General features: G+C 38.2%; 1 protein-coding gene and 1 long non-coding RNA gene across 4 annotated transcripts in view; one reads left to right on the plus strand and one right to left on the minus strand.

Moving 5' to 3' along the window:
* Positions 1–18,732, plus strand: part of SLITRK6 (SLIT and NTRK like family member 6) — a 39,826-nt gene that overhangs the window by 15,747 nt on the left and 5,347 nt on the right. Inside the window, exon 1 of one of the 3 annotated variants that reach the window (XM_039366798.1) lies at positions 9,359–10,099. The exons of 1 other annotated variant lie outside the window; for it this stretch is intronic. Coding sequence is in view for 1 of the 2 variants with exons in the window: in XM_039366797.1 (XP_039222731.1) it covers positions 10,413–10,471 (59 nt within the window). In the remaining variant the exon portion in view is untranslated. Of the gene's footprint in view, positions 1–9,358; positions 10,100–10,278; positions 10,472–18,732 lie in introns of those variants that run through there. One more of the 3 variants, XM_039366797.1, reaches the window with a different exon arrangement.
* Positions 1,947–10,380, minus strand: LOC120318755. Its single transcript, XR_005559579.1, has 3 exons — positions 10,253–10,380; positions 6,009–6,058; positions 1,947–3,290 (listed from the first exon to the last, which is right to left on the minus strand). It is a non-coding gene; the product is annotated as an uncharacterized LOC120318755 (long non-coding RNA).

An 18,732-nucleotide genomic window follows, 5' to 3' on the forward strand; every position in this document is an offset into this window, starting at 1 on the left:
CTGGGGAACATTCTCATCTAATGTCAGGATCAGCAAGTGGCTCTGCAAAGAAAATCTTGAGGCAGACCTTAAACCTCAAACACCTTTGCTTGAAAATCAGTTCTACCTAGATACATCTTTAGTGCTTTAGGGTCAAAATTAATTCTAGGAATGGTTCTTGTTTTTGTGTGTTTGAGTCAGTGTTGACTACTGGTGACTGCCTGGACAAGTCCATGCAGTCTTCTTGGCAAGATTTTGAAGTTGTTTGCCATTGGTTTCTTCCTGGGACTGAGAAAGAATGACTGATTCAAAGTCACCCAGTTGGGTGACTTTCCGTTTCTAGCCTAATGCCTTAACTTCTCATTCTGGGTCTCTAATTCTAGTTTACCAGTTTATAACTAAAGCTATCAAATTTTTGTCTTTGTAGAAAATCAAAACCTCTGGGAAATAAAAGTTATTATGTTTGTCTTCTACCTGTTCTAATTGCCTATCCAGCACAGTATTCAATGAATAATGTACAATGTGCTAATTTATGCAATTAGAAATAACTGCCTCATTCAAAGCAAGGCAAACAAAGACTGGGATTGCAAACTTCACTTTACATGATTAAAATCATCCTTTATTAAAGCATTATCCTAATTTAAGTAATCTGTTCTTGCATCCTGATCTCTACTTATCAGTGTGTATAGATAAAAGAGTATACCACTTCTTTAGCCATTGTGGCATGAATAGTTCATGGTAGGAAGAAAAAGAAAACCACAAAGGTAAAATTTGTTATGAGCTAAAATACAATGTCTTTATGATGGATGTGAAGAGCAATGTGATAAAACAGCTGGGATTTTTGAATAATAAGTAAGATTGACATCTCCAGATATTATTGGTGAAACACTTTTGAAACCAGAATGATTGTTGACATGAATTGTGGGAAAGTAATGCTGAGTTCATCCCCAAGAATAATCTAGGTTAGTCTTCTTTTCAAGAGCAATTGAAACTTGGCACATCTACAAGCAACTTATGTTGCCTGAAATAATTTAAGAAAAAAAAATAGTTGTATGCAAAATGTAGGCACACCTGGTTGAATTGAATATTTCAATGAAGCACTAAGTAAACAGAAGCTGACACCTCCTATACATGGTACACACACTTAAACATCTTTTTACAAAGGTTTGTATATAGTTATTATTCATATGCAGTTATATACAGATGTTCCAATACCTATGGAATAACAATTAAATTCACCCAAAGAAAGGAGTTTTTTTTTTTTTTTAATGTGGGAAAGATAGCTACCAAAGACAAAAAAATTAAAATGACCTATCAATGCACTGGGTGACTTGATCAGCAATATTTCAGGAGATTCCTACAATATCAGTTTAGAATAAGACTGGATCTTAGGAAAATCAGCCTGAATTGACAATTCGATTAGGGTCTGGCCAGGCATGTCTTATAGTTTATCTAGAAAGTGGCAAGGGAAATCTGAATCCATCATACATGGACCTAGGAATTATATAGTCCTTATTATATGAAGGTGTTTTCATTTATATTCAATTCTGGCTTTAGTCACTGATCAAAAAAGGCTAGATAACTGCCAATTCTTTCTCTTTGGATTGCCAAGTGAAACATGGCAAAACAACAGACGCAAATAACCACAAAACCTATATCTAATAAAAAAAAATCTTTGGAATTGCAAACAAAGCCACAACAGGACAGTGCTGAAGAAGTGAAGAATGTCTCATCATAACTGCCTAAATTGTTATAACAGAAATTTAGGTATTTTAAGAACATTTCTCTGGAGCTCTGCAAACAAATCAATGTCTCTCCTAAGTATGAAATTGACTGACCAAATCAGACTATTTTATCCATTATTCAGAAAGGCCAAGGCTTTGTCTTAGAGGAACAATGTCTCATAAATATTTCCCTCCCCCTGAATAACCCACAGTAGTAAATTACCTACAGGAAACTCTCATCTTCTGAAAATAGTTAGCAGTGATCAACCAGGAAGTTCTTGGGTAGCTTACGCTATGTGTTTCTGCAGCTTAGCATTTCTGTGGCTCTGTCTTCACATGTGCTAGAAGAAGAGCCTCCAGGGTAGGGTCTGAATCACTATAGCCAAATGATATCGGGTCCCGATACCATCACACTACTTTTGGTAGGGTGGAGCTGTGTCTGATTCTCTGATTGCTCCATCTCAATCCTCCTCCTAGTTTGAGGATGACTCTTCAGCCAAGGGCATAATATTAAAGGGAATATATGACTCTGAAGATATATGAAGTGGAAGACTTTCCCTGAAGCCTTCAGATCAGGGGTATCAAACTCGCAATGTCACGTGACATGTTGCAACATATTGTGATTTTTTTTCCATTGCTGGCAATGGGGTGGGCACGGTTTTGGCATGATGCATCCGGCCCGCAGACCGGCAGTTTGACAGCCCTGCTTCAGATGTTCCTGAAAAGAGAGTTGTCACCACCTTGCCCAATTGTCTTCAGGACTCCTCCTTATCACCAAGTTTTGAAGCTACATCAGACATGTAAAATAACAAACACCTCATTGTATTTGACTCAGACCAAATCACTGACATTTAATCGGAATTACTTTAGCAAGTCTGCTCACTCTGGAAGAAAGTTGCCTTTTTGTTATTGTGGTTAAAAAAAATGAAACAAGAAGAGCAGAAACAAAATTATCTTCTCCCCACAGTAGAGTTTTTAAAAGGTAATACAGGGTGTGGCAGGGAAGGTCTAACATGCTTTTCATAGAAATGAAGCAACTTAAATCTGTCCTTTTTGTGTATCTTGAAACTTTGGTTTCTTTTGAAAGCACTTCCTTTCTTTCTTCTTACAATTCCTTCCCTTTGCGTGTTGGCAAAAAGGCTTCCCTGCAGAGTGAGGGTGGAACACCTAATTAATTTGAAACTGATTCTGGCATTTTATAATGTTTTCTTTTAACTGAATTTTCATCTTGAGGGAATAAAATAATGAATCTTAAATTCCAGCACTGGAAAAGACCTCTGTTAACCTTAGCTTGCAGAGAATAGTAATAACTGCTTGAGCAGCTCCACTGAAGGGATTATGAAGATTCTCTTTCTTGTTAGACAACTTTTACTGGAAAATACACATGTGACATTTTATTTAAAGCCCGTGTCCTTGTTTCTCCCCAGGCATTATTCTTGGTTTCCATGAGTAACAAGAAAGTGTTACAGTACATATGTTAAGTCTGTGAATAGATCACCTGTCTTGCTGCAAGGATTGGATTTCATGGATAGGTAACAACCAATATAGCCTCAAGTCAGTCCAAAGATGATCCATTCTGGTTTGGACCTGGTTTGGAACAAGATTTAGGAAAACAAATTAAAATGCTAGCCCCATATTCATAGCTATATGGTTCTCTCTTTTCTTCTTGAATTGAAAAAATGGTTAAGGCCTAACCTATAAGATACTTTAAAAAAAAGAAATTGATTATGTATCAAGTTGGTGCTGATTGTTACTGACCGCATAGATTTTTTCAATCAATGATACTGATGGGTTACCCCCCTTTTTTTAAAATTTCCCCCTCCCTCTGTTTGCAGAACCTTTCTAAGGGAATTGATGAAATCCAAGCAAATATATCTACCACCTAATATGGAAAGTGTGCTCCAAATTGGCTTGAGATATTTATAAAGACTTTGTCAAAATGATTCAGGGCACAAAATTTTCCTCCCCCTTTTTCTTCCTTTAACTCTGTTGGCAAGTTAGCCATTGTCAGTTTTGGAGCCCACGAGAGCATTTGCTTTGGATAAGTGTTGACATTCATTCAGAATATTCTCTCAGGACTCATAGTCCAGTTCTGTTTATAGCAGTATCAGCAAGTTAGTGCATTTTTTTTTCAATACAGTTTTGTAAACAATGCCACTGGCAATAAAAATGAAGAAAAGATTCAATGAACCATTTGGCTAAACTGAAACCAGAGTTCCTGACAAGAAATTGTGTTCAAGATAGAATACAAGACAGAAAAGTAAAGAGTGATAGAGCTCTCCCACCATTATACCATTCACCATTATACCATTCACCATTCCCATTGTGAATAGGATAGGAATATCTGTCTTGATTTGCTTTGCCATTAAATTATATGGTTTTTTTCCTGACTGTCCATAACTGGTCCTATCATTGGAACAATGAGTAAAATATTCTAATACTGAGAGGCAGCCCTACTAAACACCTAGTTATTCTCATAAAATCTCCACCATTCTTCTCAGGTGTGATGAATGATGTTATCCTATTACCAATAATGGGCAATGGATGCTCTCTTGAACAGAATTAACAATGCAGGTGATGAGGCATAGAAGAGAATTCATTGGTTTGACATGATCCATATCGGATCCTGAAACTTGCTCATAGTTTTCTTAAATAGCACATGAAAATTAACATCTGAGCAATCTAAAATGCTGCGTGTAAAAAAGGATATAGATGGAAAATGGGGGAAGAGATACATAAACAAATAATATAAGGTAATTAACTCATAGGAACTGTATCAAAAAGACCAATGCTCAAAAAAGCTGAGGCTTATGAGATATCAAAAACAGCAAAAAAAGTCTAGCTTTTTAAAGGCCTTCTTTTTTGAGATAATCATGTTTTAAACAGGAAAGCCAAAAAAATAATAATAATAATAAGAAGAAAGTGATGCTAATGGCTGACGAAGAGAAACAGAATTTGTAAACTTCTCTTGCATCTCTTTTCGCCTTAGAGGGAAATGGAGTTCTAGCTGGTCATCCTTACATCAATGAGAGAAAGATGGAGACTTAGCTTGCAAGAAATGAGGAGAGGGTAGGGAAGAATTTAGCTAATCTAAAGGAATTTGAATCTCCACAATGAGCCATCGCATCAAAAAATATAAAGAAACTTGGGGAAGTGGTAATTGCAGAATCACTTTCAATACTCTTTGAGAAGTCCTGAAAGATTGTATGACTCCAGATTACTGAAGGATACTAAGGATCCTCCCCATTGTTAGTAAGGAGCAAAAGGAGAATCCAGGAAACAACAGATCTGCTAGCTTGGCATGTCTAATGGGCAAGGTCATTGAACAAATTATTAAAAATAGTAGAGAATGTATGTAGTTCAGAACGGAAATGTTGAGATCTTGATATTAGGTGAGATTGCTTTCCTTCTTACATGCTTTTTATTACCAAAGTAGATAACATTGTCAGTACATTGGTCCAAATGAGTGCAGTTTGATGGCTTTTTATATCTTGATAGGATTGAGCTAAAATGCATAGTATGAAGTTTAAAATGGAGAAATGATCACATATAAGAAAGAATGGATATACCTTTTACTGCCTCTCAAGAACTAATGGGTTCAAACTATAAGAACTAGGTTTAGTATAGCTGTTGGGAAACTCTTCCTTATTGAATGGCTATCAGCCAATAGAACAGGGTGCCATACAAATCTGTGAGTTTTCTTTTGCTGGAGAACTTCAGACTTCAAACAGAATCTTAATGTTTGTCAGAAATGAACTGATAGAACTTGCATTGAGCAGGAGGCTATATTAGATGACTTCTAAAGTTCCTTCCAATCCTGCAATTTGATGGCAATCTAACCATCTTTCATTTTATCTCAAACTGCAAAAACTCTTTTATTTTATTTTTATTACCTTTTATATCTTTTTAAAGGACTAATTGTTATTCTAATACAGGGATCTTCAAACTTGGCCCTTTTATGACTTGTGGACTTCAACTCCCAGAATTCCTCAGCCAGTGTGCCTGGCTGAGGAATTCTGGGAGTTGAAGTCCACAAGTCATAAAAGGGCCAGGTTTGAAGACCCCTATTCTAATACTATTTCTAACGAAAAAATAATTCTAGGGAAATTATCCAACAATTTCTCAAAAGCAGGATTCCCACTTAGCAGTGATAGTAGCACAGCTATTGAAAAAGTCAAGCCTTTCTTTGTGATTTAACAGAAGGGTAGGAAACAAAAAATCTGCAGACCAATGGAGGGAAATTTCTTCAAGGAAGACACAGCATCTTGCCCACTTCACAATTATAGTGAAAACAAAAATACTCACCAACCTATGAAAAGTTTTCCAATAGTCTCTTTCATCAAATTGAAGAAGTGCTAGAATGATAATGAAAAAAAAATCTATTCAGCATGTATCTACATGAAAAGCAACTATCTAGAATTCTATAGTTCCACCATATTGAGACACTTTCAGTTGTTGAATATCTGAAAGAGTTTGAAGAGAGATTGCCAGACATGGCCTCAAGAATCATACCTGTTGGACACTTGGTAAGGCTGCTACCTCAGCTAGATGTTAAGAAGTTAAGAATTCTTGTTCCTCCTATTGAATGAACAGTAACCTGAATGAACAGTAACCTCCCACTCAGTTGGAGATATAGTGAATATGAGGGTGGGAGAAATAAATGCAATATTGGAGAAGTGAGTGCACATTTTCATGGAAGCCACTGGGATGAATTTATCTAAAGGGCTTCTCTCAAAAATTTTCACTGTAAATTATATACAACAAAGTGATTTTACCCATATGTTTATATATTTAATTAATCAAAAGGCAAAAAAAAAATCATAAATCAATAATCAGGATTATTTCCTGGAAAACAATCTAGACAAGATAGTGCTAATATATCTGGGTTGCAAAAACTCATATAACCACTAGCTGGTGGAAAAAATCCCGAGCTTTAGATATTTCTTAGAGGCCATCTATCAATAATATGAATTTCTGCAGCTTAAAATGTCATAATAGACCTTTCCTTCCTTCCTTCCTTCCTTCCTTCCTTCCTTCCTTCCTTCCTTCCTTCCTTCCTTCCTTCCTTCCTTCCTTCCTTCCTTCCTTCCTTCTTTTCTTCCTTCCTTCCTTCCTTCCTTCCTTCCTTCCTTCCTTCCTTCCTTCCTTCCTTCCTTCCTTCCTTCCTTCCCACCCACTAAAAATTAAAGCTTTGGTTTCAGGCAGTACTTATAAACTGTTCCTGTGGAGCAATGATAGCTAAAGAGAAGGAGAAATCATATTAAGAGATTGATTTAAACATCTATGACATGCATTCATCAGGAAAATTCATAATATACACAGTTTAAAGCCCGATTGAAAGTATCAATTTCTCTTTTGGCATACAAGACATCAGAAAAGTCATAAATGTTTAGGGCACCAAATTCATATCTTGAAGATAGAGTGACAATAATTTCTGTGATTACCCTTGGAAAGGAAAAGAAAATCCATTATCTGTAGCTGCTGAATAATTTTTATTCCTCCTAGATAAACAATTATATATCAATAATTCCTCTGTCTGAGGGGAAAAAACAGGGTGATTTTGTTGGGTTTTTTGTTGTTGTTTTGTTTTGTTTGCAAAGATCTGCCAAAGATCTAAATCTGTAGCAGAACACATTCCCAGTTTTTAATCAAGGGGAGTAATGCTTGAGATTGAGATTACTATAATGATTAATAACTCTGATTCATGAATCTGACTATATGCCTGCATTTTGAATTTCTGTAACAATTTTTTGCTGTGGGACTTACTTAGGAAGAACCTTGCAAAAAGCTGAATGACAAAGCTACTTTGATAAACCTGTTAATGCATGAATGAAATCTCACCACTAATAATACTCCTGTACCTTTAGACAATTATCCAGTGCAGGTTCCCATGTTATAAGAATGTTAATGAATGTTCACTTCTTTATTAGTATTACGCCATTTCTCTACAAATAGAAAATCCCATTCTATTTAAATTCTAGTAAGTAATGACCAAAGATATTAACAAGAAACAAACCAAGACATAGTCCTCATGGAGCCTTAATAATTGCAGGACTCACCAAAGTGACAAATCTAATAGGGTGTTCAGTGTGTATATTCCTTGGTTCCTAAATAAAGCTAAAGAGGTATGCTCCTTAAGGGGATTTGCTGCTGTACAAAGGCAATTTCCAAGTACCTTTGTACTGCTCCCAAGTATGTCTCAATCTGTTTTTCGACTTCACAGTTATCTTTTGCTTTGAATTTCTTGAGTCTATTTTTTTTTTCTAAGACAAGTAGTTTGCCAATTCACAACACAACTGGATTCAGTCGGTTTGCTTGGGCATTCTCCTAAGACAGAAAGAATCTCAATTAGTATTGTTGCCCCTCAGTGCAGGGAGACTCTTTGCCAATATATTTGTGTTGTATAAATTTTAGCATAATTGGAACCCACTTTAATCAGAATGTGTGGGTATGTGTGAGTGCTTGGGCTGATAATTTGTGTCATGCACTCTGGACCTGTGAGCACAGAATACAGTAGCTTAATTATAAGTCTACAGTTATGCAAGGTGGGGAGATGAGGTTGAATGTGTGACTTGGAAAATGGTTTAAAGGTTGTATATTTTTTTTCCTGTAAGAAAGGCACATTCTTGATACTACTTAAAAACCTACCACAAGCACCCATATCAGAGATAAAAGGAATGTTAAAGAAGCAATTCTTCTTTAGGTTTTTTTTCAAGGAGGGGGGGGGAATCTCCTTGATATTCCAGTTTCTGACATGGACTTTAAAACAGATTTAGCAAACATTTGAAAAGCAGTGAGTTAGAAATCAATTTGATGATCTCTCCAGTACTCAGTACTGGAGTTTCCAAAAGTAAAAAAAAAAAAAAATTGCACACATCTATTTACTACTAAAACTCTCAATGTCATGACTTCCAGCTGGGTGAAACCGTGTATCAAAAGGCAAACATTTTTGAACCCAGGTACCCTGAATGTTTTAACTGGAAGAATGCATCCAGAATCTAAGATCCATGAGTCCCCAGGGAATGAAATTTGATAGCGTGGATGATTCAGTGCTACTGGCTTCTGCTGTATTGCTGCTGTGGTCATATGATCTTCACTTTCACTGTTCAGTGCCACTTACCTGCCTACTGGCAAGGAACTGGGAAGGAAAGGGAGGGAAAGTTTCCAATGCTCCCTATCAGTTTTCCACAAGGAAACTCAATGGATAAATAACTCCTGCCCCCCCCCCACTTTCTGCCTTGGTCCCTTCTGTTTATTTGTTTGGATTCAGGGATACCACTGAAATGATGACTCAACACTGACCCAGGCCATCTAGTCCTTCATAAAATCTAGCAGTATTTCCATCCAAAATCTGATGCCACTAATATGCATGTCCATGTTTTCAATAAACAACTGGCTAATTAAACAGTCTGAAGGAGGGAACCGGGAACCACATCTCACGGACCTCCCTGACACATTGTGACAAAACAATTGACAGGTAATTAATGACTGGATAAGCATCTCTGGGTGGTGGGTGGGCCTGCTTTGATCATTGGCAACTAACTTAGGAGCAAGATTTCAACATGGAGCAGCAACCAGGCTACACAAATAACCCGTTTCCTTTCCTTCGTCCTCCCTTGCTTTGTGAATCAGACTTAGATTAAAAAAAAAAAAAGGAGCTTCAAGGTGTTCCGTTGGGTTGTGTTTTGGTTGGGAAAGAGGGCAGGGGTAAGCAAATGAGGAGGAGAAATAATTGGAAGGAGGAAGAGGAGGAGGGGTTGAGTTTTCCTAAGGTGGAGCTGCAGCTTGTATGAACTATCCCTGGCAGATTAAAACCCTGTGATGGGGAAGGGCTTAAAGGCTGAGTCAAAAGGCAAGAAGTCTTTCTTATTGGCGTCTATCCCCTGGCCTCTGGCAAGCTGACTAACAACAAACCCAGCTAACGAGAAAGACCAGAGGGGAAGAGGAAGGCGGTCATCGCTTGGGGCCGCTTGGATCATTTAAAAAAAGAGGAAAAAAAAGGCAGGAAAAAAAGCCCCCGCGCTCAGCTTCTAGGTCCTGCTGAGAGCCTGTTAGCATTTTCTGCACCCCGAAAGCCCGCAAACGGTTAACTGGCATGCAGAAAGTCAGCCGAGCTGGGAAGTCTGCTGTGCATGTTAATTGAGGCGAAGGGATAACTGTTTACAGGATGGTCTAGTGGCTGCCCTTCCTCCCCCCCAGTGCCTCTCGCTGGGATGGTTGGCGTTGCCGCCTTTGGACCGAGGATTTTCACTTCCCGGGACCAGAGCTACTACGCTTAGGAAGCAAAGGGAAGGGAAAGCAAAGTCCGCCTTTCTGGAGAAGGGGAAGGGATTTCTGTCGGAACGGCTGATCCTGTGCCATAACCGACTTTGTCAGTGGGTGTAGCTGCTGTGCAGGTAAGGACGCCTTCGCTCTCCAGCGATTCACTAAGGAAACCACGTTTCTTGGGGGGGGGGGTTGCGATCACCTTAGGGACGGATCCCTGTTCTTCCCCCCCCCCCGCCCCAGCCCAAGCTTATTCCTGGCCGGTAACTAAGAGCAGAACCAACCTTTGCAGAGCGAGGTCTTCGGGGTCCCTCGTTTGGAAGGGAGTGGTGGTGTCCTGCATGGATGAAGAAGTGCCGGAGCATTTAAAGTAGAAAGGAAGCCTAACCTTGGAAGACAAGCGTTGGAGATGACGCTGGTGGAAAAGGGAGAGTTTGAAAAGAAATGCTACAGCCGGCTACGGTTAACTGTAGAGCTGGGCAGATGAACGCGGGACTTGCGAGGTAGATTCAACAACCGTTCGTTAGGCGAAACTTTGGGCTCCGGGGGGGGGGGGATCTGCTAGCTAGATTGTTAATAATGACCTCCCTCTAAGGGAATCTAGAGGAGAATCTGGCTTTGGAGCTAATTTGATGGTCTTGTGAAGGTTTTGTTTTCTCGTTGTTTGGAACAGATGGGTTTATTAGCCCTTCACGTGAAGAGGAATGTTGCTGTAGGTGCAACATTTGTGCAAAATCGACTCCAGGTCGGGGAAACTCCTCCTGATCGCTAGATTTCCCTCAAACTGGGTTTCCTCTCCTTTCATGCTTGAAATGGAACCGCTTATTTCAGGCAATTTGGGGAAGTATTGCTTCAATTAAAATACAAATCAGCCAGTTATGAGTCACATTTCTGTAACCTGAAACGTTAATTAAATTAATTGATGTCACTTGGCATGCCTTCTGCTCGGTACATTTATAATATGAGTTAGCTACTGTGATGGTTACAAAGATCTATGGTTGGTGAGGGGAAAAGTATTAAAAAGAAACAATTGCATGCCACACACTTATTTCATGTACAGTTGTATCATGTACAGTGGCTCTGGAAGACTGGGGTGAACTCAAAGAGTAGAAAGATTATTTTTTTTTTTAAAAAAAAAAACTGAGTAATGCTTTTCATAAGCTCTAAGCCTTTTTCTGCAGAGAAACAAACTATATGAATAAAAAGACTGATGGATTTGCAGAATGCTAAAAAAAACCTGGCAATAGTTAACATGGGAATGCTTTCCATTTGAGGAAAAAACGAGGACAGAAAACTTTCATCCTCCAAAATACATATGCAAAGCGATCTTCAGTGCAACATGCAACCCAAACTGATTTACTTATCTTAATTCTACCCAAGGATATCATACCATGCTTATGATGTTCTCTTTCCCTGTTAGAAGAGGAGATAAATAATACATGAAGAAATGAGCCAAATATTTTGATGCAGATAAGAGTATTGGTCAAATTAGGGTGTCAAATACAAATCTTGGGTGCTGCAAGTCAATACTTTGTTTCTAGGAGTGGTAGGAAGCAAGGTACTTTGAATGCCTGGATTTGCATGCTGTGTCTTGCTCATCATCTGAGATGGTGGGGTTGGTGGAAGGGACTCAAGCAGAACTATTTATAGTCTAGAGATATTAAACCAAGATATTCCTTTGTCTCACAAAGTATCATATATTTGTATGTATGTGAATTCTTGTGTGAACAAAAATAGATAAAAAAAGATTAGAAAACTAAGAAATATATTTAGAAAGACTGAAATTATAATACTGTAGATATTTACCTAGGGGTAAGCTCTGTTAATCTCCTTGAGACTTGTACTGCTTAGCCATCAATATGCCTGTAAAATATTCCAATAGAAAGGAATATACAGTATGTGGAACAGTGGAGTCCTTGGTTTTCTCTGTGCTTGGTTGTTTGCCTGCAGATGTTCCATCACCCAACTAAGAAACATTATCATTAATACTGTTGATGTTATGTAGTTGAGTAATGAAACTTCTGCAAGCAAACAACTGAGCTCAGAGGGCACCAAGGATTCCAGATGTTTAAATTGCCCCAGAGAGGGCCATTGATAACTGGAGAAACAATTTAATTCAGACCTGTTTAGTTTTGCTAAATTATCCGTATATCCTCAGGAAGAAAATTTAAATTTAAAACAAACTTTCAAAGTTACTTCAGATGAGCAGTCTAATGATAGGTGCTTATTCAGAAGACCTACTAGATTTCACACAACATACTCGAAGTAAATGTGTGAAGACTACAGCCAATATACACTAAGGGTATCTTAGTTGAACTAGGATGTATCTAATCTAGAACGTTGTCTCCTGTCACAACTAACAAACCAAATGCCTCTGGAAAGCCCCCAAAGTCCTAAAGCTAATTTGCTCTTTCTCCACCACTGTTTAGTTGTGTGGCTTTCCATAACCTTCACTGCAGCTGGATGAAACATTTGCTGCAAATCATCTTGATTGAGTAAACTCAATGTACTGCAAAAGATTTTGTGATGTTTACATAGAAGACGCATTTTCTAAATGTGTGAGCCTATGAGATCAGGCACGTGCTTCTGGTGAACTGAAAGATGAACAATTACATTTTCACATAACATTCCTTTCCAACTAGTTACATGCCAAATCATTTTCTTAAGTGAGATGGACTATGTTAAAACAGTCATTCTTAGTTGCTTCTAATAAACTAAATTCCTTGACTTCAACAGCAACTTTCCAAACAGAAGATGGTCACAACCTGGTAGTTATCCACACTGAATTCATTGGAAACTATTCCAAGAAAGAGTGTCTTAAGCACACTGTTTACTATTGTAGTAGAGTAGCTTTTTTTGCTTGCTTTGTAGTAAAGAATTGACCTCCCCTTGCCTCAAAATAAATAACTAAATAAACATGTCCAAATTAATCTTTTTTTCTAACTTAGCAATTTTTCCCTTTGAAAATTTGCCTTAATAAATTGCTGCTACAAAACAATGGGAGATGCTCAGCAAACACATTGGATAAAAGAAAACCAATGTTTGCAACCTTGAATTATTCTGCACATTTAAAAGTGTAAATTTAAGAAGATGCATCTTTTACTAATTTTCATTGCTGAAACTAGGGTCTTATAAATAAGATTAGCCAAAATACCACAGCAGTTTCATCCCATGTACACAGTAGATTGAAGTTAATGACACTGTTGGCAATGCTTCACGTGTCCCTTTGCACGTTTCTTTTTTGTCTGTGGAGATTCTCAGTCATCCAAGTCATGATTGTCCCAAAGATGCTTTTTCAAGAGGCAATTGGACTTTGTTTTTCTTTGAAGACGTTTAGCTTCTTATCCAAGAAGTTTCTTTAACTCTGATTGGTTGGTAGGGAATGAAAGGATTTATATTCCTTGCAGACAGCTGGTTATTTGCATTCTTTTAGAGAGTCACTGAGGCCACTTGGAGATTTATCAGTCTCATCAAGGTCACCTGAGTGGTGCAAATGGGTGTGGAGCCTTCTTGGAACTGCTGAAAGGATTGTGGTGTAGACTGGGGATAGATGATGTTTTATCCCTCTCCCTCTATTAAGAGAGGGCTGTTTCTTTTCTGTCTATTTTCTATTTTTCACTCTTTATTACTTCCTTTAGATTTTTGGTCATAGTAGACATAGAGATATTTTTTTGTTTTTTAATATTACTTTCAAAGTTTTACAAGGGCATCCTGCAAGTCAGTAGTATGCATACAGTAGTTCACTGACTTATGATGGGGACTAGTTAAATAAATTGATGCAACCTAAGGTGCATGATGGATTTATGACTGGGAATTCAAAGCAATTCAGTTCTGCGGCTGAATTGCAAAATTAACAGTGGGCTGTGTTGTACAACTATTAGTTATTCTCTCTCCATCTGTTTCTCTCTCTCTGTTACTTCACTGTCTCTTTGTATTTGGGATAAAACAAACAAACAAAAAACCCTGTATTACCATTTTGTAATACTTGCTTGAAGACCAACCTCCAGCATCAAAATAGAAAAAAAAAGTAGATAGTATTTAAAAAAAAAACATGTCAATCTATCCTCCAACCTAAGAAGGAGATGAAATATGTCTAGAAAAAGTATTTGAGTCTCTGGGTAGGTGTTGACTCCTGGTGAGCCCCCTGGATAAGATCCTGCAGTTTTCTTGAGAAGATTTATTTGCCATTACTTGATTATTAGGGCTGAGAAAGAGGGATGGCCCAAGGTTAACCCAGATGTCTTTGTGCTTAAGGAGGGACTAGAACTCAGGGTCTCCGGTTTCTAGCCTGATGGCTTAACCACTACACCAAACTGAGTCTTGTGTCAACTCCCGGTCTCTGGACCGACACTTGTTTGCAAGTGGGCCGCACAAACAAGCAAAGCTCCATCCTTGGGATGCAGGCAGTATTCAAAACCACAACCCCTCTGGTCCACAAAAAAAAACTTTCTCCATGGCACTGGTCCCTGGTGCCCAAAACCCTGGTCTAGAGTTTAAGATAACCAACTGAGAGACTGATATGTAGCATGCATTTTGAACTACACTGCAAGGTTGCTATAACCATTTCCTTCTAATATGAATTATTAAGAAAAAAATCATTTCTTATTGAACTTAATTCAAGAGAGCTATTTGAAATATGTTTCCCATTAAATAAGGGTACCCAAAGGTACACAAGCCAATTTTTGGTGTTCAGGGAGAATATGATGGTCTGTGTCAGGTGAAAGCAAAGAGGAACCACTTGTAAAAAGTCTCAAACAGAAGCTTGAGTGATCTGTGTTACAAAAACTCTGCCAGACTGATTATATTTTCTTGTGAATGATCAGATAAGGGTTCAAAGATTCTGGGGGAGCTCAGATTAGTGCTGCTTTCTGCAGTGCAAAAACTCTAAAATTGACCTGTCAACTCCTCCCTCCAATCTAGCTGGAGATTCCGCCAAAAGATTGGACATACTGGGGAGCCCACAACACCATCTACATTACAATCATTGGTTTCTCCATTGATTTCCATGGATAGTTCTCTTTGCTATCCCAGATCATTTTTTTAAAAAACAAACAGTTTCTTAGTGACCTGATGGTCGTTTGTTTTTAATCACAAAGCATGTCCCTTACCCAGGCATTTCTCTTTAATTTTAGTATAGGTGCCTTATCCTCTGCTTTCCTTCTCTATCTTTTTACAATTGGCAACCTTTGTTCAGTGGCATTTGGAGCTGGGACTGCTTTGATCATACTTTTCTCATTAGGAGCCATTTCACAGTCAATTTGGCAGGTTCATCTTTCTTTTCCCTTCGATTTGGTTGTCAATATACTCAACAATCTATCAATACTAAGCATGTCCTGTCCTTCTTGAGCTATTATCCCCACATACATAGAACATGCATTTAGCCCTTAGGTTATCTTTCACATAGAGGTTTTCTTATGCTTCTATAACCAGTGGGTTTCCCCCCACCCCCTATTCTTGGTAGCAACTTCATTACATAAGAATTTATTCTCAGTCCTGAACTCTGCAAATGATATACCTTGGATGAAAAAAAAAATGTAATTCAGTTTAGGCTTACCAAGAAATATATTCCATTGAATTTGAGATGTATAGGCCTACAAAATAGTGCTATGGAATATATTGATGTTTGCACCTTTTTGCCTTTGGAGGTCCTGGTTTTAAATAACCATGATAATACTAGCAAGGAGCTCTAATTAGCATTGCTTGCTATAGAGTAAACACTTCCTATAGTTGCAGAATGAAGCACAATGACTAAATGATGCCATGTACATATAACTAGTTCTTCAAATTAAGTTAACTAACTCATGTCTTTGTTTTCTTCAATCATCTGTAGCAGGAAATCTAGATAGACCATATTTCTACTCAACATGTAATGGATAACACATTTTTTTTTTTTACCAGAAAAGCAATAAATAGATTTTCTTCCAATACTGCTCATAGAAATATGAGGCTATGCTAGTAAACAATCAAGTGGAATTTTCTTGCCCCTAGATCAGTGGTTCTCAACCTGTGGGTCGGGACCCCATTTGGGGTCGAACGACCATTTCACGAGGGTCGCCAAACAACGCAATCCGCCATTTTTTCCCCCTTTTCCTTAGCTGTGCTACTCCCTTTTATTCTATTGGCTTTTGAAAGCCAGTAGAATAGACTCTCTTGAATAGAGTCTAATTCTATTGGCTTTCAAAAGCCAATAGGAATTGTCCAGGCTGTCTCTGCCCTGCTGAGCCCACCAAAAGTCCCATTCTGCAAACGGTGCTGCACCAGTTGAATAGTTCTCGACTTACGACCGGTTGAGTAGTCCTCGACATACGACCAGTTGGGGGTCGCAGCATTAAAAAGGTTGAGAACCACTGCCCTAGATCCTTCCTTCCTTCCTTCCTTCCTTCCTTCCTTCCTTCCTTCCTTCCTTCCTTCCTTTGCATGTTATGCCAAAAAGATGCCTGAAAGAATAGTAACAGTAAAAATGTTTCTTTGAAGGAGGACAAAATCAACATTTTATTTAGAAGTATTTTTCTGAGCAATCCTTGGTGCTCTCTGAACTTCACTTGAAGACATTTCATTACCCAAACTAGGTAACGTAGGTTGAGTAATGAAACATCTGCAAGAAAACAACCAAGCTCAGAGAGCACCATGGCTCCATCATTTAAACTCTGAGCTACTAATATTCTCCTTAATAAGTACTTTTCTCTCCAGTTTTTGTTTTATTTGGTTGTTGTTTCTTCTTTGCCTCAGCTTTTCTACTACACCTTTGATTGTATACCATTGCTAAATTTTATATAATCATTTTCATGGATGATATTCTTTGGAACAGTGTTCTTATCCTTCCTATTTATACCAATACCCTAACCTTGAGTATGTAACTTAGCATTTTATAAGTAGCACCCCCTGTTATTGTTTCTTAATGGTGAGAATAACTTTCTTTTATTCCACAAAGGTGAAGGGTTTCTTAGCTTGATCTTCTAGTGCAGGAGTGTCAAACTTCCCGCCTGCAGGCTGGATGCGTCACATGGAAGCTGCACCCACCCCATTGCTGGCAATGGCAAAACTGTCCCGATATGTTGTGTGACATCATGTGACATCGCGAGTTTGACATGTCTGTCCTAGTGGCTTAGAATATGCTCACAATATTAAGGAAGGGTTTTTAAAAAAGGCATTTAGAAGTGTAACAAAATGAAATTCAATGGTGAAAAAAGTAAGGTTCTACATTTAGTCAAGAAAAACTAAATGCATAGGTATAGTATAGGTGGTACCTTGCTCCATAGTAACAATTGTGAAAGTGATTGGAGTCCTAGTGGAAAATCACTTAAATATGAGCCAGCAGTGTGCAGCAGCTGCCAAAAAGGCCAACACTGTGCTAGGCTGCACTAACAGAGGGATAGAATCAAGATCACGTGAAGTGTTAATACCACTTTACAATGCCTTGGTAAGGCCACACTTGGAATACTGCATCCAATTTTGGTCACCACAATGTAAAAAAGATGTTGAGACTCTAGAAAGAATACAGAGAAGAGCAACAAGGATGATTAGGGGACTGGAGGCTAAAACATACAAGGAAAGATTGCTGGAATTGGGTATGTCCAGTTTAATGAAGAAAAAGGATGAGGGGTGACATGATAGCAGTGTTCCAATATCTCAGAGGTTGCCACAAAGAAGAGGGAGTCAAGCTATTCTCCAAAGCACCTGAAGGCAGGGCAAGAAGCAATGGATGGAAACTAACTAAAGAGAGAAGCAACCTAGAACTAAAGAGAAATTTTCTGACAGTTAGAACAATTAATCAGTGGAACAGCCTGCCTCCAGAAGCTGTGAATGCTCCAACTCTGGAAGTTTTTAAGAAGAGACTGGATAGCCATTTGTCTGAAGTGGTATAGGGTTTCCTGCCTGAGAGGGGGTTGGACTAGATTACCTCCAATGTCCCTACCAGCTTTATTATTATTATTATTATTATTATTATTATTATTATTATTATTATTATTATTATTATCAACATCAACATCATCATCATCATCTTTGAATTCTTTCTTCCCCATAGTTATTCTTTACTCTGAGTACGTGTAACCTCAAATTTAAAGTTATTTAAATCACAGATGAGCAATCTGCCACCCAAAAGTCACACTAGGTTCTCTAACTTCATTTTTGTGAATCCCTGAAGCACCTCTAAAAATCACATTACAACCAGTTTGGTATAATGGTTAAGGTGCTGACCTAGAAACCAGGGGACTATGAGTTTTAATCTCTTCTTAGACATGAAAGACAACTGGGTAACTTTGAGCTAGTTGTTGTTAAGGGGAAAATAGGAGAAGGAAGGACTATTAGGTATATTCTTCATCTTGAATTATTTGTAAAAAAATAATGAAGATGGGAAAATTAATTAATTCAGTAAAATCCAAGCCATCCCTCATTCTCTCTATGAAATCCAGGCATTTCAGATCTGTTGCTGAAATAATTCTGCATGGCAATCTCAATTGCTTATGTTCCATGTTGCTCCAGCTGTTCTTGTATCTGACCCTGGTCCTGAGTGTAGTGATATTACAGTGAGGCGTGCTTGGTATTCAATCCAGGCTATAATCACCACTGTCTTTGACTGGTCATTCAGTTTCTTCCCTTCTGAATGTCCTGGGGAAGGCAAATCTCACTGGCTGCACCCCACCACCACTGCACATTGACCATCTCCTGCTTATTCCTTTTAGAGGTAATTTCTTTTCTTTCTCCAGATGTCTGCACAGCTGGATACCTTTATGCCCCCTTCTCACATTCTCTCACTTGACAC

This window comes from Crotalus tigris, unplaced genomic scaffold (assembly GCF_016545835.1).
Source record: "Crotalus tigris isolate CLP2741 ecotype Arizona unplaced genomic scaffold, ASM1654583v1 scf7180000020368.463427, whole genome shotgun sequence".
Taxonomy (NCBI): Eukaryota; Metazoa; Chordata; class Lepidosauria; order Squamata; family Viperidae; genus Crotalus; species Crotalus tigris.